Source organism: Scylla paramamosain, chromosome 36, assembly GCF_035594125.1.
Source record: "Scylla paramamosain isolate STU-SP2022 chromosome 36, ASM3559412v1, whole genome shotgun sequence".
Classification (NCBI taxonomy): Eukaryota; Metazoa; Arthropoda; class Malacostraca; order Decapoda; family Portunidae; genus Scylla; species Scylla paramamosain.
In genome coordinates, this window is record NC_087186.1 from 5,699,964 (window position 1) to 5,726,843 (window position 26,880).

The following is a 26,880-nucleotide window of genomic DNA, read 5'->3' on the forward strand; positions in this document are numbered from 1 at the left end:
TCTCTCTCTCTCTCTCTCTCTCTCTCTCTCTCTCTCTCTCTCTTGTCTGTCTCGATCGGTGGGATTAAAATCAATAATAATCTTAATGTTTATTATCACCACTGGCATGCACAAGTAACAGAAAACGGAAATACAGATGAAATAACAAGTTTCCATTAAAAAAAAATAAATAAATAAATAACGGACGGAAAAATAAATAAATAAATAAATGATCCTTTTAAGTACTTAGACACACCTAGAAGTAATAACAAATAAATAAAATGGATATTAAGTCGAAGAAATTAAACAAAAAAGAAAAATATATGTAAAATTAAACATTCCCATTATGAAAACGAGCGAAAAAAAATGATCTTAAAAAATAATGATAAATAAATAAACTGAATATAAAATCGAAAGAAATTGATAAGGAATGTAAACAAATATAGATAAAATTAAACATCCCATTATAAAATCGAATGAAAAATATTGAGAAAAGAAAATATCCCTTAAAATAATAAATAAATAAATAAGTTGAATATATAACGAAAGAAAATGAAAATAAATCCTATCTCTCTCTCTCTCTCTCTCTCTCTCTCTCTCTACATGGTGAGCGTATCTCTCTCTAGGGCCCTGTCACACCTGCCCTCTGTAAGCCCCGTATTGCACTGTCACGTGCCACGCCTCCTCTTCCACTAATTTCCAGCCCAATCTTAGCGAAGCCTGCTAAACTCCAGCCCACTTCCAGCCCCGCCGTTACTTCTGTTGGGATAATCGTGGTTGCGGTGGTGGTGGTAGGAAAAGGAGGAGGATGAGGAAGAGGAGGAGGAGGAAGAGGGTAGTGGTGGTAGTAGCAGTTGTAGTAGTGGTAATAGAAATAACGAGAAGGTTATGAAAATGATAATAATAGCAATAATAATAACGATAATAATAACGATAATAATAATAATAATAATAATAATAATAATAATAACAATAATAATAATAATAATAATAATAATAATAATAATAATAATAAACTACTACTACTATTTACGTTCCGGAGAGAGTCCAAGGGCTGGAAGCGAGGGAGTGGGGGGAGAGGAGAGATAACAGGACCCTCTTCATAACCCCCGCCAGCCTCCTCCAGACTACGTCCTTCCGCCTCCCCACCACCGCCTGAGAGAGAGAGAGAGAGAGAGAGAGAGAGAGAGAGAGAGAGAGAGAGAGAGAGAGAGAGAGAGAGAGAGAGAGAGAGAGAGAGAGAGAGAGTTAATATTTGATATTTTTTTACTACTACTACTACTCTTCCTCCTCTTCTTCCTCCTCCTCCTGTTCCTCCTACTAAAGCAACCCTCCTCCTCTTCCTCTTCCTACTCCTCCCCATATTCCTCTTCCTCTTCCTTATCTTCATCTCCTGCTCCTTCTCCTCTTGCTTCTCATCATCATCATCATCTTGTACCACCACCACCACCACCACCACCACCACCACCAGTAACCTTTGCCAGTAGTTGTATGTGTGCGGTAGCCTGGGCGTCCCCGTGGGCAGGCAGTAGCAGGGGTGGTCGTGGCAGTAACCTCCTTGATAACTTCCCCAACACCTCCTCCATGCCAAACACAGCACCCATCATTATTACAACGGCCCCCGTGTGTACTCGGCTGAAGGCGCGGACCCTGTGGTAGTAGTAGTGGTGGTAGTGGTGGTGGGTCTGGTGTTGGTGTGCGTGTGTCTCGTAGTGGTAGTTGTAGTAGTAGTGATAGTAGTAATAGTAGTAGTAGTGGTAGTAGTAGTAGTAATAGCAAAATAATAATAATAATAATAATAATGATAATAATAATAATATTAATAATAATAATAACAATAATAATAGCAGAGAGAGAGAGAGAGAGAGAGAGAGAGAGAGAGAGAGAGAGAGAGAGAGAGACGAACAACCACCAACACCACCACCAGAACAACAACAACAACAACACTAACCTTTCCACCAGCTGATTAAACGTCTCTTCTTTGGTGTAGGAGGAGGAGGAGGAGGAAGAGGGAGGGAGGGGGACGATCAGGGCTGCCACACCACAAATAGGCAGGATGGCGCTGTTGTGGGTGGGGTGTCACCTGGGGGAGAGGTGGAAGGGATAATATTAAGCTTTTCTCTCTTCCTAATGCAAGAAATAAGCTTTTTTCCTTATCCTAGTATTAAATTTAAGCTTCCTCTGTTCTGGTAGCTTAAGATACCTAAAACAGCTTGATATACGCGAGGCTGACTTTAAAACTCAATTCAAGCCTTTTTTTTCGGCCTTATTACTGTATTTAAGCTTTCTCCCTCCTTCCACAAACCTAAAATACTCAAAACATTAAAACAACCTAAAAACACCTAAAAACACTTAAAACTGCCTTAAAACACTAAAAGAAAACGGATTGTCACCTCGTATCTCGAAGCCTCGGTCCATATATTCAGTGAAGGATGGTCTGACCAGAGAAGCGTTCAGTACCGAAGGAATTTTCTGCATTTCCTTCACCTCCTTCACTGACTCTCCTTCAGGCATCCCCAAGGCTCCTTCACCCCCCTCCATGTGGTATCCTAAGCCCTCCATCCTGTAATATTAGCAGAAATGTTAGGCTTTGTAAGATGTCACGTCATGGCTCGCGCTCTCTCCTTCCTAGGGATTGAAAAACAGCGGGAAATTTGAATGTTTATGAATGCATTGGTTTGTGTGTGTGTGTAATTGTTAGTTACCTCTCTCTCTCTCTCTCTCTCTCTCTCTCTGTGGTTACACTTTATAAAAAACTTTCATAAACAAGAAATGTCCTGCAATTTTCGAGTCCCTAGGAAGGATAGAACGGAAAAATCAGCAAAACACATCCGAAAAACACTCAAAACACACTCAAAATCCTCAACACCCCAAAATACCCACATAACTCATCCAAACACACCCAAAACACTCTTAAAACATATAAAACACGCACATCACCACAGAATACGCCCCAAACACACCCAAACGCACTCAGAACACCCCACACACAGTCAAATACGCCCAAGACACCACACACACCCAGACTCACCCAAAGCACTTAAAACACCCAAAATAAACTCGACATACTCACACCTCAGTACTCACCAGAAAACTCACCTAAAACTTACCAAAAAACTCCACAATACACTTAAAACACTCCACAACACTCAAAACAAGTAAAATACACCTAAAAACAACCTAAACCACATTTAAACACCAAAAATTAGCCCAGAACACACTGATAACAGCTAATATACACACAAAATATTCCTAAACACACCTAAGACAGACTCAAAAACACCCACAACACTCCTAAATACACCCAAAACACACTTAAAAGAAAAAAAAAAGAAAAAAAAAACACCAATTATTACAGAGAATTGTAGCGCAGCAAGGGAAACTAAACTAGAGATTATTTTCTTGCTTGTTTACATATTGACGACCCTTCAGTATTCACCTAAATTTCCAACTGTTTCCAGACTCAGATGTAAACAAAACCTATAGATTATATAAATAACCCCCAAAAATAATAATAATAAACAACTACAAGACATTACAGGGAGAAGAGGCAATGCTGTGAAGGCAGTAAGGCTTAATGAGGGGATGGTGGCACTGCTGGGCCCACCTTACGTACTCATGGCTCTCTGGTGCTGCGTGGCGGTGCTTGGTACAGGAAGAAGCTGCCGGGAATACGAAAAAACTTATTACCATTGTGCGTGGGGCAAGACTGACCAGCGCCAGCCAAAAGAGTGCAGCAAACGGCTGTCCCACTCACTCTCTCGCCAAGCCTACCTGTCACTCCTCCTCCACCCCCCCCTTCAACATACACACACACACAGACACACACACACACACAGACACTCTCTCTCTCTCTCTCTCTCTCTCTCTCTCTCTCTCTCTCTCTCTCTCTCTCTCTCTCTCTCTCTCTCTACTGTTAGTCAAATCCATAAAGATGATTTGCAGGGTTTTCATGGGTGTTTTTCCTATTAATAATGAAGAAATATACCCAAAAAACTCGCAAAACACACCAAACCACTCCACAATATACTCAAAATATCCAATAACACCAAAAAACCCCTACAAAAACTCACCCAAACACACCCAATACACGCTTAAACATCCAAAACACAAGCAAAACACTCTCAACACCCCAAAATACCCACAAAACTCACCCAAACACATTCAAAATATCCAAAACACACCCAAAACACCCTAAAATACCCACGAAACTCATCCAAACACACCCAAAACACGCTTTAATCATCCAAAACACCCACATCACCACAGAATACGTCCCAAACACACCCAAACCCACCCTGAACACGCCGCACACACTCAGATACGCCCAAAAAACCCCACACACACCCAGACTCACCCAAAACACCCAAAATAAACTCAAAACACACTCACAACAACTCAATATAACCCAGCATACACCAAAGCACTCCACAATACACTCAAAGCACTCCACAACACTCAAAACATGTAAAATACACCTAAAAATATCCTAAACAACACTTAAACACCCAAAATTCACCGAAAACACAATAACATCTGATATACACCCAAAACTCACCTAAACACCCTTAAGACACTTAAAAAACCCACAACACACTCAAAACACCTCACTAAACACTCAAAAAACACCCAACAACACACCCAAACACACCTTAATATGCCCTCAAACAAACCAAAACACTCAAAAACACACTCAAAACTCCACAACAGTCAAAACACGTAAAATACACTGAAAAACAACTTAAACTACACTTAAACAACAGAAATTCACCCAAAGCACACTGATAACAGCTAATATACACCCAAACACTCTGAACACCCACAACACTTCTAAATACACCCAAAACAGACTTATAACACCCAAAACACACCAAATATTACAGAATACGTTCCCAACACACCCAAACTCACCCCACACACACTCAAATACACCTAAAAGAGCCCGCACACACCCGAACTCACCCTAAACACTTAAAACACCCGAAATAAACCAGACACACACTCACAACACTTCAATATACTTCCAAACACACCAAAACACTCAACAATACACTCAAACACTCCACAACAGTCAAAACAAGTAAAATGGGCCTAAAAACAACCTAAACCACACTTAAACACCAAAAAATTCACCCAAAACACACTGATAACAATTAATATACATCCAAAACACACCTAAACACACCTAAGACACACTCAAAACATTCACAACAATCCTAAATGCACCCAAAACTCGCATTAAACATCCAAAAACACACCAAATATTAGAGAGAAACATAGCGAAGCAAGGGAAACTAAGCTAAAGATTGTCTTCTTGCATTTACGTATTTTGCCTCCTCCTCCTCCTCCTCCATTTCTCCTTATTTCTTCCTCCTCCTCCTCCATTTCTCTTATTTTCCTCCTTCTACTACTACTATCTAGATGCCTGAGTTTAGAGACAGCTGGAAATACTTGGAAAACACTAGAAATTACGATAAATACTGACCAAGAGACACTGGAGCCGGGCAAGTCCCAGGCCGTTGATGACGTCACAGGCTAGCTGCCGGCGGCCGCTGGCTTACGTACGTAACGTATTCCATTTTGAAATTGACCCCTAGAAAAAATAAAGCTAGGCTGGAATGCATTCTATTTTTTGACTTGACAATTACTTTATTTAATATTCACAATATCAAAACATCTCCAGCCTGAGTAGTTGTAAAGAAATATCAAGAGAAATATGGAAAAAGTGTTGAAACCTTTGACACCATTAAAACCATTCAAAAGTCTGCCCATTTAGCTTTACATCAATAAAAAAACAATTTAAAAAATCTGAACTATTTTTTCAAGCAATGCAAAGTTAGTTACAAGCTGAAATAGAGAAATAAAGAATCTAAAAAATGACAAAATCACCACTTTTAACGGGACTATAAACTAAATCAAAATGCACATACTTAACTCAACAGGAAGGCAAAACATTTTAAAAATTATAAACGATTTTTTAAAGCAATAAAAGCTTCACTACAGCCTCAAATAAAAAAGCCAAGAACCGGGGTGGGTAATAATAACCGTGAAAACGGCCCTATATTTACTTTAAAAAACTACAGAAAATTCATCTCATTTACTTAACTGAAGAAAGAAAAACACTTCAACAGCAACGAAATATTTTTAAAAACCATAAAAACACAGTAAAGAAGGCAAATAAAGTAATTAAGGAAAATATAAAAAAAAATATTGGAACCCACAGGCTGGAACAGGCCCTCGGCGCCGACCTCAGTGGAGGACCCGGCGGCCATGTTGCCTCAGTTATTACTTCGTGACACCAAAACCAGGGAATAGCATATATATCTGACCAGCGAATATGAAAACTAGACAAGTGACTCTATCTTGTGACATGTTAGGCTTACAATAAGTGAGAGACGAAGCAAATAATGACTGAAAACACCTGTACTTCAGCTGACGGCTTGTTTACATACTGACGACTCTTCAATATTCGCGTAAATTTCCAGCCGTTTCCAGATTCAGATGTAAACAAAACCTAAAAATAAATAAATAACGCCAAAAAATACCTAAATAACGAACAAAAACCTTAATAAACTGCTACAAGACACTACAGACAGGAGTAAGGTGGTGCTGGGAAGGCAGTAAGGCTGACTGAGGGTAGGCTGGCATCGCGGGGCTTACCTTACGTACTCATGGCTCTCTGGTGTTGCGTGACAGTGCTTGCTACAGGGAGAAGCATCCGGGAATACGGAAACACTTATCACCAGAGTGCGTGGGGCACGACTGACCAGCGCTGGCCAAAACACTCCAGCCAGCCGCTCACCCTGCCAAATGCCACCTGTCTCTGCTCCTCCACCAACACACACACACACACACACAAGTTGACATGTTATCAAGTAATAATTTAAATAATATAAATATCCTCACTTCCTCAGTGCCCTTTCCCCACTAAACACCCCCTAAGTGATTATAATTCCAAATTTCACTCGCTGCTGTACCGTGTCACAATAGCAAACGCACGAACCAGCGCAGGATAGGCTTAACTAAAATGCTTCTACTCTCTCTCTCTCTCTCTCTCTCTCTCTCTCTCCTAACGACTGTTTCCCAAAGCCACAAAGATGATTAGCAGGATTTTTAAAAGCGTTTCTCCTATTAATAATATAGAAATGTTGGTAATCTGTCAGTAAAACCGTAAAAAAAACCACCATTAAAAACCTGTGGAGGTCATTAATCGTTTGCTTTTTTCACATATATATCATGTACATATAAATTCGGGTTCATTGTTCTATACACAATGTATCTCGATCTTTGAGATTGCTTGGGGATCCTTTTTCATATTATCTGGCATGCGGGACGTCATTGCATGTCATGTGGGCTACAAGTTTCCTAAATGGAGTAGTCATAACTGTTCTCATGGCAAAAGACAAGGGGTTATCGTTCATCTCACATCTCTCTCTAACCACAATTTATGAAAGAATTTATTTCACAAGGTCAAACGAAGCAGATAAGATTAGAGTTTTTTTTTTTTTTTTTTTTTTTTTTACTTTAACAGGCCTTTCATGGCCCAGTTATAAACTTAAGTGGCCTGCTTGACATTCGCGCTTACCCACGATTCGCAGCCGTAGAAATATGAAGACACAAGTGCCTGCCGCATCAGACTGCGCTTCACAGTGAATGGCACATCATTGTTTTCGTAAAGGAGTCAAATTTCAACACATGGCATGATTTGTTTTGTGTGTGTGTCATAGTTAAATGTCACATCGTCACGAAAAGATGAGTTGGCGGGGGTTTCTAAAGTATCTATCATGTAGTACATTATTTTCATCACAAAGACAAAGATAAGGGACTGTAAAACAATGTTGCCAGATCTACTGATATTCATATGGATCTCAAGAAATCCCAAATTAAAGCCATAACCACTGAATTTTGGTAGGTTCAGAAAATCTACAGAAATTATGCTTCCCGGTAGTTAAGAATCCATAAAAACTAAATAAGAGAGAGAGAGAGAGAGAGAGAGAGAGAGAGAGAGAGAGAGAGAGAGAGAGAGAGAGAGAGAGAGAGATTAGTTGCTAGTTGTTTTGGGATAATTGTTACGAGTGTCTGGACTGCTTGGCCATGCGCAGCAACTCCATCTCACCTACAACCGGAAAGCTTTTCACACATATACACACACACACACACACGGACCCAACATGCGAACCCCACACTCGTAACACTTTAATTAAATAACTGTGTTTTTATTCGTATCACAAAGAAAAAAGTAAGGGATTGTAAAATTCACCAAACTTCCGTTTATTGAAGGGGACAGATGCAGAAAGGAAGAAAGGAAAATAGGTCGGTTTCTTTGTGTAAGCGATGTAAACAATGGACCAGCGCGCCTGTGTGTGACGCCTCGCCGCCCCCTCAGGTGAATGCTTGTTTATACCACCCCTAGGCTAGTAACATTAGTATCCTGCTGGTGGTGAGTGTATGATGGTTTGGTTAATACATGTGTTCGAAGTGCTGGGCGTGGTCTGTACTGGGGATTGTGGGAGTGACATGATGGTTTGGTGAGCAGGGCGAGGTGTCACGTCCTGGTGTTTGCTCACCGTGAACTCTCCCGCAGGATGGCAGATTCCGTTGAGGGTAATTGCTTATGCTGGCTGCCTAGTTTAGAATATACTTGTTTGTTATTTCAGTTATACACTTTACTTTCAAATCATGCCAATCGTGAAGGATGAATGGGACCTACCTGCCTTAATTTTTTTCCAGGTTAGAGCTTCAGGTCAGCTGCTTCATGACAGCAGCTGGCTGAGATGTTAGGTTAGGAAGTCAGTTTTTTTTCTTTCCCATTTATTAATCTGGTGATCTATATTATAAATAGTCACCATCATACCAATAGCATAGATCTCCACCATAGGCATGGTGTTGGGATTTCATTTTACAACTGCACAGGAAGAAGCAATCTATTTTAGTATTTCAGATTTTTAGATCTCATCAAGGTAAGCATTTTGAACCCCAACATCACCTGCTAATGAATATTCAAATAATGAAATTTGAAGTTTACTGAGAACTACTCTCAACTCAGATGTTGTAGGAGACCAATTGGGCCATCACATTCAAGAGCTGGTTCATACTGTCTTTAGTCACACTTCTGTTTGATGTCAGTCAAACAGGTTAGGCCATATTAGAAAAGGATGAAATAGGTTAACTTAGATTTGGTTTACTTTGATGTAAGAAAGGTTAAATTTTGTTACATTAAGTTTGGTTGAGTTAAGTTAGATAAATTCCGTTAGCTTAGGTAAGGTTAGGATAGGTTAGGTGGAGTTGAGAGAAATTACATTTGTGCACTATTACTGGTGCCTTAGTTTTAATCTAGATTCCCTTATAGTGCAAATTGTTGTGATATATAATTTTTGGGGGGAAGGTTTAAATGTTTTATTATTCATTGCATAATCTGATCACATTTGTTATGGTTTTCTTGAAAAATGTGCTTTGAAAAGTTCCATAGATATGAAGATGAAGGTTTGGTGATTTTCACCACACTGTGACTGGAAATGATGGGATGGCATATATGAAAAACTTTGTCGTGATAAATGAAATTTAAATGTATTGATTGTTTATTAGTTAGTGTCATTGATTGGCAGGGGAGGGGTGGAACCAGTTTTATTTGAAGCTGTAGGCTTTAGAATGGCTTCTTCATTCTGTTGGTCACTATCATAGTTTTTTTGGAGGTACAGCACACTCACTCTGTCAGGCAGTGTGAGGTTGTGAGTTCACAGATGGTGCACTGATGTGAGTCACTAGTGAAATTAAAGTATTTCCAATGGGTTTTGATGTGTTTTGGATTATTCTAGGTTTCACATTGATCACAAAATCACTTTTTTTTTTTTTTTGTGTGTGTGTGTGTGTGTGTGTGTGTGTGTGTGTGTGTGTGTGTGTGTGTGTGTGTGTGTGTGTGTGTGTGTGATTCCCACGTTCAAAACCTTAAATTTTAAACTTCTCTCTTTATCTTTAGAGGGGGTGGGTTATTTCAAAATGTATTGATTTGTAGCAGAGATAAAGGTCAGATTTGTTCAAAACATGAAAGAAAATTACCATTGACTTTCTTGTGTAACTTGTACAGACACTTGGATGTAGTACATACCTATGCAGGTCTTACAGTCATAATTCCTGGTGCCACATGCTGTTGTAAGGGTGTTATAACTATGTTAATTCCCAGGAGACCCAGAAGCCACCACAATGTCAAAGAAAGTGGACGACAGTGAGTTGCAGACGCTCACTCTCTCTCCAACCAACACCAACGATGATGAGTCCTCGCCCTTCATCAACCCTGCCAGTGATGAGACTGCCTTCCCTATCAGCCCCCCGCCATCCTATTCCTCTGTGGTAAGTCCTCCACTCTGCACTCTTCCCTTGAGTGAAATTGTTCCCTTTTAGTGACCAAGAGTAAGGCATGAGTGTACTTGTATGTGCTTTTTTAATGTGGATGACATGTCTTCTTTTGCTTGTATTGTGTCATGATCTATATTTATAAGTGGAAAGGAATTACACACACATGATAGAAAGTATGAGTTATACATATCCACTTTGTACTGGCATTGTGCCTGAAATATAATTCCCATGCACTTTCTGAATTTGTAATTACTGTATGAGTATATACTTCACTGTGCCTAACTAATCTAACCAAACATTACTGAATATAACCTAATACAGTTGATTGTAACCCTAACCTAACCAAACTTAAATTAACTGGACCTAACCCAACCATATGTAATGAGATCAAAAAGGAACTTGCTGCATTATGACTTCTACTTTCTCTGCATCCTCTTCCTTCTGTTTTGTGTGACTGTTGGCATCTGACAGGGGATAACACAGTGTGTGGGACCTGCTGTGTAATATAGGATATTTAAAAATTGTATAGTAAATATAAAAATAAGTGAACAGGTGAGGGGCATATGATAGGTGTGTGGAGGAAGACATAAGAAGGATGAATGTGAGGAAAGATATTGTATATGACTACAAAGAAATTGGAGAAATTCACAAAATATTCAACCTTGCAAGGGAAAAATAAGAATGTTAAACCAAATGATAATGATTTCTGGTCCTCCTATTCACTCTCCTCTTTCTCTACTCATGCCACCCATTTTGTACTGATGACTGGCTGTAGTTGACCGTGATTTTAATTTATGAGTGTGTAATCTAATTAAAGCAGTATCATACCAGTTCCTTAAACAGTGATGCATTGTATAAAGAAGACTTTTTTAGAGGGCAGCAAATATTGTAACATTTTTTACATATGCATTTGCTTAGCACCCTTGTGTGCAGTGGTAGGTAGATGATGATGTAGGTATTAGGACGTTGAGTTCTGGTGTGCTCCCTCAGACCACCTCAAGCAGTACCCTGACTGGGGAGAAAAGGAAGCTGGAGAGGATGGCGAGTGCCCCAAGTGGTAGCTGCAGCAAGCCAGTCCCAGCACTGCGGGTGAGTGCTGGATGCTGGCGGAGCACGCTGGTGCTTGGTGTGGCCTCTTGTCTTTGTGAAGTGAACTAGTTGAAAGGAGAATGAACATTTTTCTAGTTTTATCTTATCTTTAACTCCATTGCTTTCAAGTTTTTGAGTATTGTGAATGATGAATTGTTGCATGTGAATATGAATCCTTGGGTCTTAATGGTCTAAATTGTTATGAAAGGCACTGCATTACATTAATTGGATAGACATAACTAACATGTATCATAAATCTTGTAATCTTGTAGTATAGACATAACTAACATGTATCATAAATCTTGTAATCTTGTAGTATGTATCACACAGGCATGGACAGCAACTCAATAACAACACAAGCACATTAACAGTCAAGGAGAGAGAAAACAAAAACAAAAAACCTTGAGACATTGGTATGAAAGTTGATCTGTACCACTGTTGCCAGGTATCCACACCACCTGGCTCTTCCCGCATCACCTACACTAATGAACGGGCCAATGAGAGGAAGATGGACCTGAGCAAGATTATTCGAGAGCGCCCGACTCCGAGTGCTTCTATCGGACAGAAGAAAGGTATGGCTAACTATTGCTCTCTTTCTTTTCCTCAACTCGTACAGTGTGTTGCCTTTCAAATATATGATGTGTGGTAGTTCTAAGCAAAAAAGAAAGCCTAAGAAGTCACATTCAGTATTGTAACATAGATCTTTGTGTGTTTTTTGTTGCTGATTAACATTTCTGATGTGCTTGTGGTGTCTAACTTGTACATAATGTCTCAAGTTTTGTTTTTGAAAGTTACAATACAAGTGCTTTAGGAAATCTTTATGAGGTGTTTTACCCCTTGAAAATGAGGAGTAAGGGAGGGAGTGAAGGAATGTATAGAATAATTTAAATGTTGTTGGCAATACCCAATGTTTGATGTGATGTTGTACAATGTTGTGTGATGTTGTATATGCCCAGCAGCAGTGCAGGATGTTGATGTGTGTATCAGTATATCTTATGGTGAGTTCTGATCCTCAAAACTTTTTTCCCCAATGAATACAAAATTATGCAAAGAATTTATAGGAAAGCCCAAAGCTGACCAGGAGTTGTGAGGTAAGACTAGTAAGGCTGGAATGACCCGAGGCACACCAGACACTAGTAGATGAAACACCCACTGCTTCTGTCATGTTAGTACCCATCAGCGCTTGAGCAACAGTACTGCAAGAAGCATCACATTAGAAGCTGTTAATACTGAGCACCTTTGTAAATATGTAGACTTTTATAAGTGAATGTAATGATTAGTGTGGTACAGTCATAGGCCAGAAGTCATGCAGCCTGCCTCACTAATTTTCATTGTATTTCATGTTTTTTTCTCAATCTTAAGTCCTCTAATCTGCTAAGAATCTACCAGTTGTCAAGTTTTGCAAGGATATTGTTTGTGGATCAGAGGACTTCATATTGAGGCAAAAGGGCAAAGCACAGTGGAAGAGAGTCTAGGAGGTTACTCAGCCTCTGACCATGACTGTCCCAATGTCACTTCTAGATTTTGCTGTAGATATTGAGCCAAAGATATAGTAAGCCATTATTGATTATGAAATTAGCTTTGTATCTATATATAAATGTGCATGGATTGGACAGTGGCAGTGTGGTTGTCAGGAAGGAAACTGACATGAGATCTGTGCAGAGTGTTTTGGGAAAAGAAAATAAGACAGGAATGAAAAAGCAGTGTAGAATGTACTAAGCGTGTGAAAAATGAGTGGAGAGCTGAAAGGAATGAAACTGTTTTAATAGATTGCATTATGTGTTAAAGTAAAGGAAGTATGGGAAATTGAATGTGCATGGGGTGAGCAACAGCAATATGAACTGTCTCTGTATGGAATAGAAATCAATAGGTTCATACAGACATAGGCACAAGTGTTGTAAGTTAAAGGATTGTAGTTTTGTTTGCAAACAGCACTAGATTAATTGATCATGATAGTGAGTGGCTGGCAGTCTGTTCAGAGGTTATAGTCATCTCTTTTAAACAAACAATTCACCTTTTGATCATTCAGCACTTTAAGTTAACCATGGGAAACCTGTAATTGAAGTGTATGTATTTTGGTATGATAATTTATGGATAGATCAGTACAGGACCAATGATATTTTCTGTGACAGCCAAATAAGCACTAAGGGAGAACTTAGATAGTCTCAATAGGCTGTCCCATAATGGAAGGTCATCCTGAAATCAAACCAAGACCCCATCAGAGAAGGGAATTTGAGGGAAGAAACCTTTTGCTCCAAATACATGCTTACAAGATTCTTAAGAACTTAAGAAATAAGGAAAGCTGCAAGAAGCCATCAGGTTTACAGGTGGCAGTCCCTGTGTTAAATATACCTACCTATTTCCATCTATCATCCCCATCATAAATCCATCTAATCTTCTCTTAAAGCTCCCTAACATCTTAGCACTAACAAATTGATTACTGAGTCTGTTCCATTGATCTACCATTCTATTTGAGAACCAATTTCTTCCTACCTCTTTTTTAAACTTAAATTTTTCAAGCTTGAACTCTTTATTTCTTGTTCTGTCCTGGTTACTGATCCTAAGAATTTTACTTATGTTCCCCTTGTTATAACCCTTATACCACTTAGACTTCTATAAGGTCCCCTCTTAACCTAAAGAATATAAATTTAACAGCTTCAGTCTCGCCTTGTAAGGAATACTTCTCATCCCCTGTATCCTTTTAGTCATTCTCCTTTGTACTGATTCTAATAGACATATCCTTCCTGTAATATGGGGACCAGAACTGCACAGCATAGTCTAGATAAGATCTGACCAGCACCAAATATAACTTTAATCATGAGTTTCCAACACCATAAGGGAATACAAGGACATTAAACAAGATGATGAAGAAGTAATTAATTGCCATTAGAAACACACAACATTCCCTGGAAAACAGTGTAATATGAGGGCTGTATCTGCAGTGAGGTGAAACGTGCCACACTACTCACTCCATTGTGTATGACTGTGTGGAAGGTTGCACCAGTGTATGTGACTTGGTGTGTCTGTGTGTCATGATACAGCTGTGTTTACTTCATGCATGTTCTTGCATGGTCATCTGGCCATGCAGTAATAGTTTCTCATGTACATATAAGTTAATAGATTGTTGTGCATAGTAAAGTGTATTGTCTCTCTAATCTTTTCCTTTTGTTCTGCTATTCCAGCTTTCTTTATGCCTTATACAACTCTGATCTTTTATGGCAAGGACTTCCAAGATTTTTTGGAATGAAAGTCACATCAGGTTTATAAATAAGTAAATAAGTTTTATTTGGATCATTTTAGGTGGTGACCATTAAATGATCCAGAGCAAAATAGAAATCTTATAAAAAGGATGGTTTGCTAATGTGCCATGTTGTGGAAAGCCATGCTATATGTCATTCCTTCTTTTCTTCTGTTTCTGTTGTCTCTCATGTACTCCATGTATGTCTTGCCTTTTGTCATGGTTAGAAATGTCTGCTGTGTTCACTTGCTTCAAAATATTCTCATTAGTACAGTGTCTTCTTCATTGGCTTGACATGTATTTTGTTTTGAAGATCCCAAGTAGGTTGTCAGTCACCTGTGTAACCTTTTATGTTTTTTGTCTATGTACATAAATGTGCGTATGTGTTGGCATAGACTACACATACTTCAGTTCATTCATATAATTCAAGACATTTATTTTTGCATTATTTTTTATTTTTTATACTTTTGTACTTGTATTTCATTGTTTAATTTCCTTGTCACCATTAATTTTGTTGTTTAGTTTGCTTACTGACCTTTTGTTTCCCGGCACTGGTGTGCATGGCTTGTCCCTGCACCTCCCTGCCCTGCTGCTTCATCCCCTTAGCCGCCCAACACCCACCAGACACCCCAAGGTACAAGGACTGCTCAGCAAGTCCAGGTATGAAGGGGTTAGTAGTTAATGCTCCAAACAGTAAGGCCACTAGCCTTCCCTGGGTGCGCTCCCCACCACCTCCGCCTCCCTTAGAGACTCAGGTGAGGCAGAAAGCCTCAACCAGTGGCACAGATGTCACACCGTCTGGCGACCACTTCATCTTTGCAAGCTCCACCCCGGTCAGCCCTGTGCCCTTGCTGCCCATGCCTCCCAGTCGAGGCACCCCAAGCACAGTGAGGAGCGAGGCCTCTAGGGCATGGCTGAACAGGTCAGGGATGCGGTCTGGGCTGCGGTACAGGACGGGTATGGATGCCCGGAAGATGGACCGTCCTGTTCAACATCACACCTTCCTGGCAGATGTGGCAGATGTGCGGCAGATTGAGCAGGGACTCTTGCAGCTAATGGAGGACTTCCAAGCCGGCAGTCTGCGTGCTTTTGGTGAGCTGGTTTTACTGTGTTTGTCTTGTGGTTGTGATCCCATACTTTCCTTAGTCTTTGCCAGTGTTATGTAGTCCATCAGTACTTGAATACATTTATTTTTTTACTTGCATTGTCATGAAAGAAGCTCATGTGTGATAGGTGATGGTGTAAGTTGAGGGAGGCATCACAGAAGAATGTTTGCAGGGAAGGACTCGCGGCTGAGGCAGATGGAGGCCATACGGGAGCAGCAGGAACGCTTGGCACGGCTTCACTTTGACGTTGGAGCAGAGCAGGTGCTCCAGCCTCTTCTTATTCTCCATTCTTTCTCTTGTGCTATCTCTCTTTATATGTTACATTGTCATACAGTAGGTTTTATGCATTAATTTTTCATAGGGCTTTCATTCTCAAAGGCTTTTATTCTTATTGTACTGGAAGAACCATTCTACCTTGTATGTTTCTCTCCTTGGTTCTGTGCCCCTCATGCTATTCCTCTGTAAAAATTGTGGTAATAATGATGTTAATATGTACTGAACATTCCAAAGGCGACATGGTATGGTACTTATTGTTGTTTTTCACCAGGACCTTTACCCTCCACTGTCGGAAGAAGGACTGAGGGCTTCCCACAGCAATATGCACACTCTTATGGAGAAACTGGCGCAACTCTCAGAATCCATCGAGCGACTCCACACAAACACCAGCAGCAGTGAGAGGAAGAGTGCCCCCAGCCACCTCTTTGCCCAGTGGAGCAGCACTGATTCCCCTCCCAAGGCTCACCACCACCACCATCACCACCACCACCACCACCATGGCCACCACCACCATAGCCACCACCATGGTCACCACCATCACCACCACCACCATAGCAGTCACAACACTTCCAATAATAACACTACCTCCACTTTAACAGAGTCACTTAGTAGCTCCCAGCAGACCACTCCCACCAACACACACAATGCCAACAGTAACTCTCCTGCCCCAGCCACCTCTGCTACCCATCATCACAATTCCAGCCCAGGTTCCTCTCGGCTGTCCCAGGGTCAGCCTCCAGTGCCCCTCAGACTGAAGGGAACCAATGGAAGTCCCTTCAGTGGCACATCAAAAACAGGAAAAGTTGGGGATTCCTGATCAATGCCTCTGTGCAGTGTTAAGGAGACTTGTGTCATGACTTGTGGCTGATGGTCTTGCTTTCATGGAGAGCTACAAATCCTCCACTCATATTCCAAAAATAGCATGAGTTTTTCCCCACTATTTCTCATTTTCATTCTCTTTGTGTGTATTCTTTTATACACCGTGGAGTGTGAGGAAGATATATTAATCTTTGCTAAAGTTGTTGATTATATAAAGGTAAAATAGTTAATCCTTGAGAAATATAATAGCTCTATTTTTATTGAAAGTACTATACACATAATATTAGTACTCTGTGGTTTGGTAGATCTTGGGACTCATTGTAAGGACCAAGTGTGGCCCATAGGGCAGTGTTTCCCTTGAGGAAAGAGAAAAGGTGGAAAGATTTGTTCCTGGTGGAGGTGTGTTGGTACCCTGGCATATTGCTCAGGCTGCCATCCAGACATCCATCCATCCATCCACTGGGAAATGGACTCCATGAACAGGTGTAGCCATGGACAAAAGTCAAGTAAGCTTCTGCACTTATTCCCATTGTGTTTGGTGCCTTCTCTCTGTCCTCAGTTTTTTTTTTCTGGTGACAAACTCACAACAAAACTTGAGTCCTGTCAGATTCCCAAGAGCTCAGAAGGCTGAACATTGAAATAAAACACTAAGCACAATAGGAGCATGTGTGCTGTATTAATTGACCTCTGTCCAGGACTGTAACCCTCATCACCATTTACACCTTTACCCATAATGCCATTCTGTGCTGAAACACTATCCATCTATTTATCTAGATGCATATGTACTAAGCTAGCATATCCACCGAGGGGACTGCAGTGTAAAACGAGACAAGCCCACATTATTATTGCCCTGTGTGGGATTTAAAACTAGGTTCTCTCTTTTATCTTATTGCCAGATTGGGTACTGGTGAGTCTGTTGCTGCTCGTCCCTGGTGACTTGAGACGAAGTGTTGGCTGTCGGGTCTGTGATGCTTGTGTTAAGTACTGATAGAGATTTATTCTGTCGAGACGTATTCATTTACTGTTAATTGCATTTATAATTAATATACATTGGTCAGCATTCTTTGTGCTTTAAGTTTGTGTATATTGGTATGTGCTATTTTATATACATTATCAACTTTTTTTTTTCTGCTGATAGTTTTTATTGTAGGAAGTTTGTAGTTTGCTAAGTAGTGAGAGTATTCTATTTGCAAAGCATTTCATTCCATATGTTTCATTTATAGAGAGGACTGTACTGTGACGTTAAAACTGGAGTCAGGACTAGGGGTGCATGTTTCATAGTTGTCAAGGCTGTTACCTGAGGTTCCCTAACAAATTCTTACCTTCAGCTGGTGATGGGGTCTTTGAGTGAGGTGTTGGCAGCTTATGTATGTCAGGAGTCACTCATATATTTCCCTCCTGATATCAATCCTCTAAATTAAACTCTGTGTATCTTATTTGTTAGTTTGAGGGGTGAAGTCATCCTAACATGAAATTCAGATTTTAGTTGCATTTTCACAAGACAGCAAACAATATTGACTCAAGCTGGTTATGAATATTTCCTTGGCTGGTTTTACTATGCCTGCTTAAATCTTGCATATATCATGTTTGTCATTTGTTACCTTTTATACGGGGTTTTTTCTCATGATATCGCTGTGAAGAGCATTGTTGTGTAATGATGAGGCAGGTTTTGCAGAGACTGGTGAAGTGGGTTGATCTAGTCATTGACAAGGAGTGATCTGGTCAACATAGAAATTTTGTCCACTAGTCTGTATGTTTATGAATGAAGTTATTGGACCAAGCTCAGACAAATAAAGGGAATAGCTGGTAGGAAAACTAAAGGTGAATGAAGAGTACTATATATTCTCTAAGATTTCTACAAAAGGTCTTTTCAGAGAGAATATAGCAGAAATGTCAAAATTAGTCATGAGTATACTATGTATGTATACTTCCCTTGCAGTGGAACATGTTGCAAGATTTCTTGAGATGTTAGAGAATATACATAATACTCTTTCAGCCCAAGTCTTCTGTCATCTTTCTTACTCATTTGTCTCCTCAGTGTCCATTGTATAGCATATATTATTATATCAAAATGTTGAAGAGTAATCTTAGGTGCACTATGTTAGAAGTTTTTATGTAAGGTAAATGTAAAGTTATCCATTTATCAACAGAGGGAAATGTCTGTCCCAAGGTCTTTCCTGTTCTCATGAAGTCACATTGGGTATTTTATGATGTTATAGTATTTTATTTATTTATTTTATTTTATTTTTTTATGAAGACCTTGAAAGAGATGAAATAAAAATGCCTTATGTAGCTAGAGGACTAAAGTGTATGCATTTGGCTGTGTGGTGGTGCTCTGGCACCATGAGATGCCTAACCTTTGTTAGCAGTGTGAATATTCTTCCTCCAATACTCATGCAGCAGGTTTGAGTGAGTGAAGTGTTCACCAGTACAAAGAAGTATAAGCAAGTACAGTGGATGCAGGTCAGTGTGATATATTATTCATTGTAATGAGGTGCAGTTTTCTAGAACAACTTCATGCTCTTCTAGCAAAACCATCACTACTGTCATTTTTATTTTTTACAGGTTTCCTCCACTCACTGCCCCTTGTAGCACCATTAGCAACCACAAGATTAATCTTCTTGCTGTCATTCAACCAGCAGGAAACTGTTGGTAAGTGTCACATTGTAATGGGGGAGATTAACTACATGATTGGATTAAATTAATTTTCATTTATTAAATGCAGGAACACCAACGATGAGAGAACCTCTGCTTGACTATAATCTTTTGTATTTTCTCTTATACAGTAAAATCCCTCTTATCTGGCATCAACGGGACCGCCGACATGCCGGATACTTGAATAGAAGTGAAATTATGTCCACAATCACCATCCTACACTCACGCATCTTACCATAACAAAGATCAGCTGATCTGATCAGCTGCTTGAGTGTAAGCACAACACGCTTCCTCTTTTCTACTTTAGGCATGATGGTGTCAGGCGATAAACAGTGCACACGCGAGACTGAGTCACTGAGTAAACACAGTGCAGTGGGCCACGGGTGGCGCGAAGCAGTGCGCTCTGGTGGCGAGGGGACAAAGCGGGAATTTTAATCGATTTTATGAGTACACATTGATTTTTTATTGATTTTAAGGCTCGGGGAAAAATGTGCCGGATACTCAAATGCCGGATGAGAGGGATTTTACTGTACAAAATAATATGAGTGATGCTGAACAATCTGTTTCCTTTTATTTATTTTTGTCCTCATACTCTTCAAGATTCACAGGTAATATTGATTTGCTTCCTGGAGACAGCTAGGTTTCTGTGAAGGAGTTTAGCTGTGGGGAGCACTCAGGCCTGTCTGGATGGAGTAGTAGTCTGAACTCTAGACATATCCCTATGATATGACAGATTCCATTGAGTGCTTCTTATAATTGTATCTGCACTTTAATAAAATTTGGTCTTGCTTCCCACTTGCCCATAGAAACCCAGCTGTCTTAGGTTGATTATCACTGCACATGTGAATCTCCATCACCACATTGAGAACATGAAAAAAATTCAATGGTGAACAGGTTCTCAGTCCAGCATCACTATTAGAAAATAGAGTAATGTTATATTCTAGAGATCTGAAAGATGACATATACTGTTAAAGAACACCAACCTTCACTTGTGAACAGAGACTGGCAATTTACTATTCATCGCAGACCCTATGAGAGGTCGTTTTTCAAATATCTCAAAGAAACACTTGCACCAACATGACATTTCGGCACAGCTAATTTGACACTATTCCCTAAATTATGGCATTATGTTGTGTTGTTAAACAGGTTTTATTAAGTAATTTTACTCCCGGCTTTAAGGGCAGACATTCTGACATGGGAAGATTTTAAGCACCATAGTTTTTAACTGCATCACTCCACCACCTCCCTCTCAAGTTTTCCCTCAATTCCCTCCTACTCTAGATCCTCTTTACACAGCACAGCTACGTCACACAAAACCTTCCCCCTGTCCGAATGTCTACGTGGCTCTTGCCAACTTCCCTTTGAGAGCCAAGATAAAATTCCTTTAATGAAATGCTTAGCAGTTCACTAAGTCATAAATTTGGGGAATGTGAGAAACAAGATGTGCTGAAATGTCTTGTTGATCCCAGTATTTGTTTTCAAGATATTTGCAAGAAGCCTCCTAGGGTCTGGAATTATAGTAAATAACATCATCAGGAGGAATAAAACATCTGAACTGGTCAAGGAGACAAATGTGAGCTTATGTTCAGATGAGTAGGTTACATACAGGAAACTCACTATGCATGATCACTTTATTAAGGAACAAAATGCATCCCCACACCACCATATGCCTGTTAATGGAGAAATCAGAACTCAAACTTAAGAGCTGCCCTGTTAAATTAACTTTGCACAAACAAGTTGCCAACTCAGATAATATTTTAAATAGTAAACTTAATTCCTTTCCTTATTGTTGACTGTAGATTGAAGGAAATTCCTGAGGTAGACTCCCAGTCAGAAAAACACAGTTTGTACATCTGCACCTAAGAAGCTCTGGGTCACCACAGTATCCAGGGTGGCTGATTAAGTTTATGGAACGGAACGGACGTCATGTTAACTGGAATGTTGATTATTGCAGCCTCCTCATGTTCATCCCTCAGGGTCCTGGCAATCATGTACCTGTGTTAGAGAATCACAAGGTGAGAATGTTGCAATATACACAGGTGGTTTTGTTTTTGCACCATAGTTGGCCAAGTTGGTCAAGTTATCAGAGAGGGAATGCTGTAAGAATCTGTTTTTATGCACATAAGATTCATTTGTTTTGCAGCTTAGTTGGCTATGAGAAAGATTATCAGTGAAGGAGTGTGTTGATTGACTGTGTAATTCATAAATATACCATGAGGGTACGAGCTATGAGTCAAGTGGGGAGAAAATAATTATCAAGAGACTGTGGTTAGTGACTGTGGTTCATATACATACTGTGGGGGTACATCCTGTGGGTCTGAGAGAGAGAGAGAGAGAGAGAGAGAGAGAGAGAGAGAGAGAGAGAGAGAGAGAGAGAGAATCTAGACATGTAAAGTGCCACTATACTGGACACAAGGCATCACATCACTATTTTACTAACTTCCAAACACTTCTGTTCCAATTTTTAAGCATTCTTATAAACCTATATACATTACTGAATTTGTAGTTCTCACAACTGCCACAAACACTTTTTGCTTCCATCTACCTATTTCACTGCCATCATACACTTTCTTCATAATCCAATACACTTTTGTTTCATTCCTACCACAGTTGTGCTACCTATCCTCTTCTACATCTGATCTCAAAAATGCTTCTCTAGAACAGTTACAAGATTTAATTTATCAAAACATATCTCTTCTCTCACAATCTTTTTCATACTCTTCACCACCTAAAATGATTCCTCATTCCCCTGGAAATTCTCAATCACATCCTCTCCCAGCACATTTCCCTGATGCCTGGTGGACTTACCCACTCCTGCCCAAGAGAAAACCAGCAGGTATGTTTGGTTTTCTGTTGGTGTTGTCCTCCACCATCTCCACGTACATCTCATCATTGTCCTTGTCGTTGTCCATCACTATCACAGCCAGCGCGCCTGCCTGCTCTGCCTTCACCGCCTTGCTGACAAAGGAGCAACCCCTGAAAGATGCCAAACAAAATCACAAACACACCAACATGCAGTCTTATTTCTTTGAGATTTAATTTATATATGTCAATTCCTGTCTACTGACTAAGCCTGATACTGAAAGATGCTAACCCAAGTCAGGAACACATCAACATGCAGGTTTATTTTTTTAAGAAAATCTGTACATGAAAGCTATTGTAAAATTCTGTCTATTGACCAAACTTAATGCTGGATTTGCTACACAAAATTTTTTAAAAAATTGGAAAAATTTAAATTATTTGGCTTCTCATTTCAACAAAACCCAAGCCAAAACCTATGTCCCTCTATTTTCAGTATGATCAGTACAGACAAGTGGTACTGAAGAGATGCAGACCTGCATTTTGAATAATAAAGCAGATTTTCTAAATGTTACTACTTTTAACATGGGCATCTTGTGGAAAACAACTGGAAGAGACTTGCATTTAATAAAGTAGACTTTCCATACTTGTCTTTAACTTTAGCCATGAAAAAGCCATATTCAGGTAAAATGTGGGCATCACCACTGGTGTGTAAACCATCACTCACCCCCTGGACACCAAGGCCACCGCTCCCTGGAGTTCTGGAGCATTGTAGGGCAGGGAGCAACACTCCAGGGGGTCAGCTAACACCAGTCGGATCCCCTTGAAGATGCGCTCCTGGAATAATCAAAGTACATCAACATTTCGTAGAGTAATTTTAAAAAAGCAAAATAAACCATACTTGTACAATACTTTCTCCATATAATACATGTTAAACTTTGCCTATGTGATTTGATAAACATGAGTGATGTGATATAATTTAGATTTCCTAGCAAGTCATCACCCATTTATACAACCTTGCAAGCAGACTTACAAATGGGGTGCCAAAGTTCTTAGCTTGTCTAAGGCGATAGGTGTAGCCCAGCTCCTTGGGATACAGGATCTCAAAGAAAATGTCATCCTCTATGAAGTCGTATATAGTTGCCTCATTCCACACGGAATTGGAAACTGAAAAATTAAAAGGCCTTTGTAACAGATGGAGTATATTACCAATCATACTAAAATTAAACTGATGAATACAATCCCCAGGGTGTGAAGATCCAAGACAATCTGTCTCTCAAACAATATCCTCTTATCATGCACAACCTGTGTAATGCTGCAAGTTATAATACAATGAGAAGCTAACATCAAAGAATAAGCCATAAGAATGCCTGAAGATTTCTTGACATGGCAAATGTCTGCAAATGAAACATTCTAGGGTAATATCTATAATTTTAAAGACTGCCACAAAATTTGAAATTAAACGACATCTATACAAGTAGACCACTACAAATTGAAAGACTACCATATACAGATGGGCTGCTATCTTGCACAGTTCCTGTCTAGTTAAACAAGTCCAATTAATTAAATACTTAAAGAGATGCATCTACACATTTCTTCTACTATGAGCTGTGGATAATCACTTTTAAACTGTACTGTTATAGACCCTCTCCTAGGGAAGGGTTGTCAACAGCAATTTTTCAAGGTATAAAGAAGGATCCCTAACTAGCCAGACACACTTGCAACAAACTTTCAGCTATTTACAACTACATGAAAACCTAATGGCAAATAGTTCTAGGCATTTCCAAGTTAAACCTAATGCCATATGTGATTTCCCCAACTTACAATCCATGCAGGACCCAGGATAAGAATGTAATTTATCGAAATAATACCAAGTCTACTATTATGTTCACTCAAGTGTTGCCCTCTTAGTGGCCAGAAAGATCCCTGCATATCATGTTCACTGGTATATAATCTGGTGTCCTCTTTAATAGTCATGGCCATTACTTATTAAATGACCAATTACTTATTAAATGACAAAGTTTATGATATTACAAAAACCAAAACCACCTTAAGAATTGATGAAATACAGGAGCAACAAGCTGAACAATACCATACTGGCTCAGGTGACAAAAGCATCTGACTATTGTAAAGAAAGACATTCAGAGCTGACTGAACTCCACTTGCGCCTTAGAGATCATTTTCATTGGTCACACTTAAATGTTAGTTTCTAGCATGGGATAATCCATGCTCTCGTATCTCTTTCATTCAGCCAACGAGAGCGGTCCTTTCAATGATGTACTAGAATGTCATTAAATGTCATTTACTTTCAGCTGATACGTCACTTATTTTCAGCCAATTCAGCCAATCACCATGTGTACATGTGGTGGCTGTAGCAGCCAACTGACTAATTGCAAGGGTACTCATGTGTCACAATGGTAGTTTTGAATGTGGTGGATGTAAATTTAAATACTGGGATTTTATTTTGCAGTTCCATAAGCAAGATGACTTTGGTGTACCTTTCTTAAGATCACATGGTGTTCTGCCAAAATCAATCAAATTCTGAACATTTGCTGGGGTCAGTACCCCTTGAGGATGAGGAAGAGGAAGTTGACCAACCACACCCTGGACTTTCCACTTCCTATTAAGATATATGGTTAGGTTAGGTTAATGTCCTTAACAGGGGTCCAGAGGGGGGCTTTGACCCCCCCTCAATTAGATTAGTATCCTTGAGGTGGGAGGTTTGCCAACCCTGGGTTAGTTTAGGTTAATGTCATTAAGAGGGGTGTCCAGGGGTTAGGTTAGTGTCCTTATGGGGTATCCAGTGATTAGGTTACGTTAGAAAGTTTGCTTTCAAATGATTTTCCTTTCCTAAAATCCAGCTTTTCCACCAGGTCTCCAAGCTTATAGGGAGATGAAGAAAGAGAAGATATGACATATTGTGTTAAACTGCAATTTTACCAATTAGCGTATTGTAGAGGGGATATGGAGGTGGATCCCTCCCAATTAACATGGTTATTGACCTCAAAATGTTAGAATAGTGTAGAGGGTATCAGGGGCAGATATTTTCTGTTTGTTGACTAGTGTTTAGGGCATTTCCCCACGTGTTTTTCTCCTTAGACTTTTGAAGTTTCCCAACTTTGGCTGATTTTGGCCTCCCCCACTTTCCCACCAGGTCCCCAAGCTTGCTTGTCCTGGAGAGAGGTTGGAATAGAATACACAAGGAAGCTCTATTGGCAAGATTAACTGAGAAAATAACATGAACTGGCAGGCCTGCAGTTCAGGGTCCCCCTTCTTAATTACTATACTTATTCATTCTGCCATATCACACTGATGGTGAACCAATCTGGTGAATTACCACCATCACCACTGGCTCACATCACCAAGTTTAATCACTACTTTAACCACTGGCCCACATCGCCACCAAGTCTAATGACCTTTACCACTACTAAGTAACCATCACCACCACCACCGGCCCACATAATCACCGAGTTTAACCATCACTACCACCACCAGTCTGCATAATTAAGTCTAATCATCATCAGCACAAGTCCACAAGATCACGACCACAGGACCACACGTCTAACCATCACCACCATCACAAGCCCACGTTAACACCACCAATGCGGCCAACACCACTGCCTCTATATAACCCCAATAACTAAATCATCACTGCCATGTCATCCAGTCACCACCAACACAACCACTGAAACCTGACACTCACCACGATCACCATATATTCCACCACCATACAAATACCTAAGCCTACCTACCACCACCATCACAACCTTATAACCTCAAATCTATTCACCGCCACCACGAACCAAAACAAACCCAAACACACACTCCTCGTACACAATACTTACATAACTCCTGCCTCACACAGTCACGCAGGGGAAGGAGGAGGAACAGAAGGGCAAGCAGGAGAAGATTAACAGCTTTCCACAGCATAGCCGCCGAGAAACAGGCGTAGGAAAGAAGCACTACATGGCCAGATAAACTTAGGACACGTCAACCTCTCTTGCCGCCAACTTTTCCAATGCCTGCTGCCTGATCCGCGCATCTTCCGGAACACGCTGCCGGCTTATATTTAAGTGTCTAGTTCACCCTACACGAGTTATTTGGCTTGTTATACTCTGATATTTACAGGATTGATATGAGAGGTATAGGTTGCAAGCTGTATCTATATATGCGGGACCTAATATATTGTAGGTATTTAGTTGACGACAATATGAGTGTTTTCACTAGACACTCAATTCTGTTCTCTTACGTTTAATCCTTTCATTAAGTAAGACTCAGTAAGACTTATTTAGCATGTTACACTGAGCTATTTAAAACGTTGGAGTGAAGTAATATATTATCTTCTACCTACTATGAAATATAATTGGTAGTTGAACGAAGTGGTTGTGACCATATTCCTCACATATCAAGCTGTTCTCTCATCTCATGCCTCTTATTCATCCTACGAGACTTACTTAGCGTTGCAATCGCTATCTGAAGCTTCAATATACTATAGTAATGCATTTAGTAACTCCGTAACGAAAAAAAAAGAACAAGGCCATTAACAACAGTTCTCTTATCTTATCT

General features: G+C 39.9%; 2 protein-coding genes and 1 long non-coding RNA gene across 10 annotated transcripts; 1 reads left to right on the forward strand and 2 right to left on the reverse strand.

Moving 5' to 3' along the window:
• Positions 1-107: 107 nt before the first annotated feature.
• LOC135090866 (uncharacterized) lies at positions 108-7,487 on the reverse strand. 3 transcript variants are annotated; one of them, XR_010262154.1, is made up of 6 exons: positions 6,640-7,487; positions 5,465-5,572; positions 3,519-3,641; positions 2,373-2,542; positions 1,931-2,062; positions 108-1,134 (listed from the first exon to the last, which is right to left on the reverse strand). It is a non-coding gene; the product is annotated as an uncharacterized LOC135090866 (long non-coding RNA). The 3 variants fall into 3 exon arrangements; XR_010262152.1 differs by having other exon boundaries at positions 3,596-3,641; positions 6,640-7,061; XR_010262153.1 differs by lacking the exon at positions 108-1,134 and adding an exon at positions 1,409-1,629 and having other exon boundaries at positions 3,596-3,641; positions 6,640-7,063.
• Positions 7,488-8,087: 600 nt separating this feature from the next.
• LOC135090868 (lateral signaling target protein 2 homolog) lies at positions 8,088-19,154 on the forward strand. Of its 4 annotated transcripts, none has more exons than XM_063987999.1 (7): positions 8,088-8,365; positions 10,160-10,326; positions 11,323-11,421; positions 11,867-11,993; positions 15,266-15,751; positions 15,938-16,026; positions 16,313-19,154. In XM_063987999.1, exons 2-7 carry the CDS (start codon positions 10,180-10,182, stop codon positions 16,856-16,858), a joined length of 1,494 nt encoding a protein of 497 aa, XP_063844069.1. In that variant the 5' UTR covers positions 8,088-8,365; positions 10,160-10,179; the 3' UTR covers positions 16,859-19,154. The 4 variants fall into 4 exon arrangements, with proteins under 4 accessions (XP_063844069.1, XP_063844068.1, XP_063844071.1 ...); XM_063987998.1 differs by lacking the exon at positions 8,088-8,365 and adding an exon at positions 8,433-8,583; XM_063988001.1 differs by lacking the exon at positions 8,088-8,365 and adding an exon at positions 8,433-8,583 and having other exon boundaries at positions 15,671-15,751.
• A 1,974-nt stretch (positions 19,155-21,128) lies between these two features.
• LOC135090869 (PRADC1-like protein) lies at positions 21,129-26,344 on the reverse strand. Of its 3 annotated transcripts, none has more exons than XM_063988002.1 (5): positions 26,160-26,344; positions 23,348-23,481; positions 23,042-23,151; positions 22,324-22,491; positions 21,129-21,510 (listed from the first exon to the last, which is right to left on the reverse strand). In XM_063988002.1, the coding sequence occupies exons 1-5, from the start codon at positions 26,242-26,244 to the stop codon at positions 21,390-21,392; spliced, it is 618 nt and encodes a 205-aa protein (XP_063844072.1). In that variant the 5' UTR covers positions 26,245-26,344; the 3' UTR covers positions 21,129-21,389. The 3 variants fall into 3 exon arrangements, with proteins under 3 accessions (XP_063844072.1, XP_063844073.1, XP_063844074.1); XM_063988003.1 differs by lacking the exon at positions 26,160-26,344 and adding an exon at positions 26,018-26,090; XM_063988004.1 differs by lacking the exon at positions 26,160-26,344 and adding an exon at positions 25,782-25,809.
• Between the last annotated feature and the right edge of the window lie 536 nt (positions 26,345-26,880).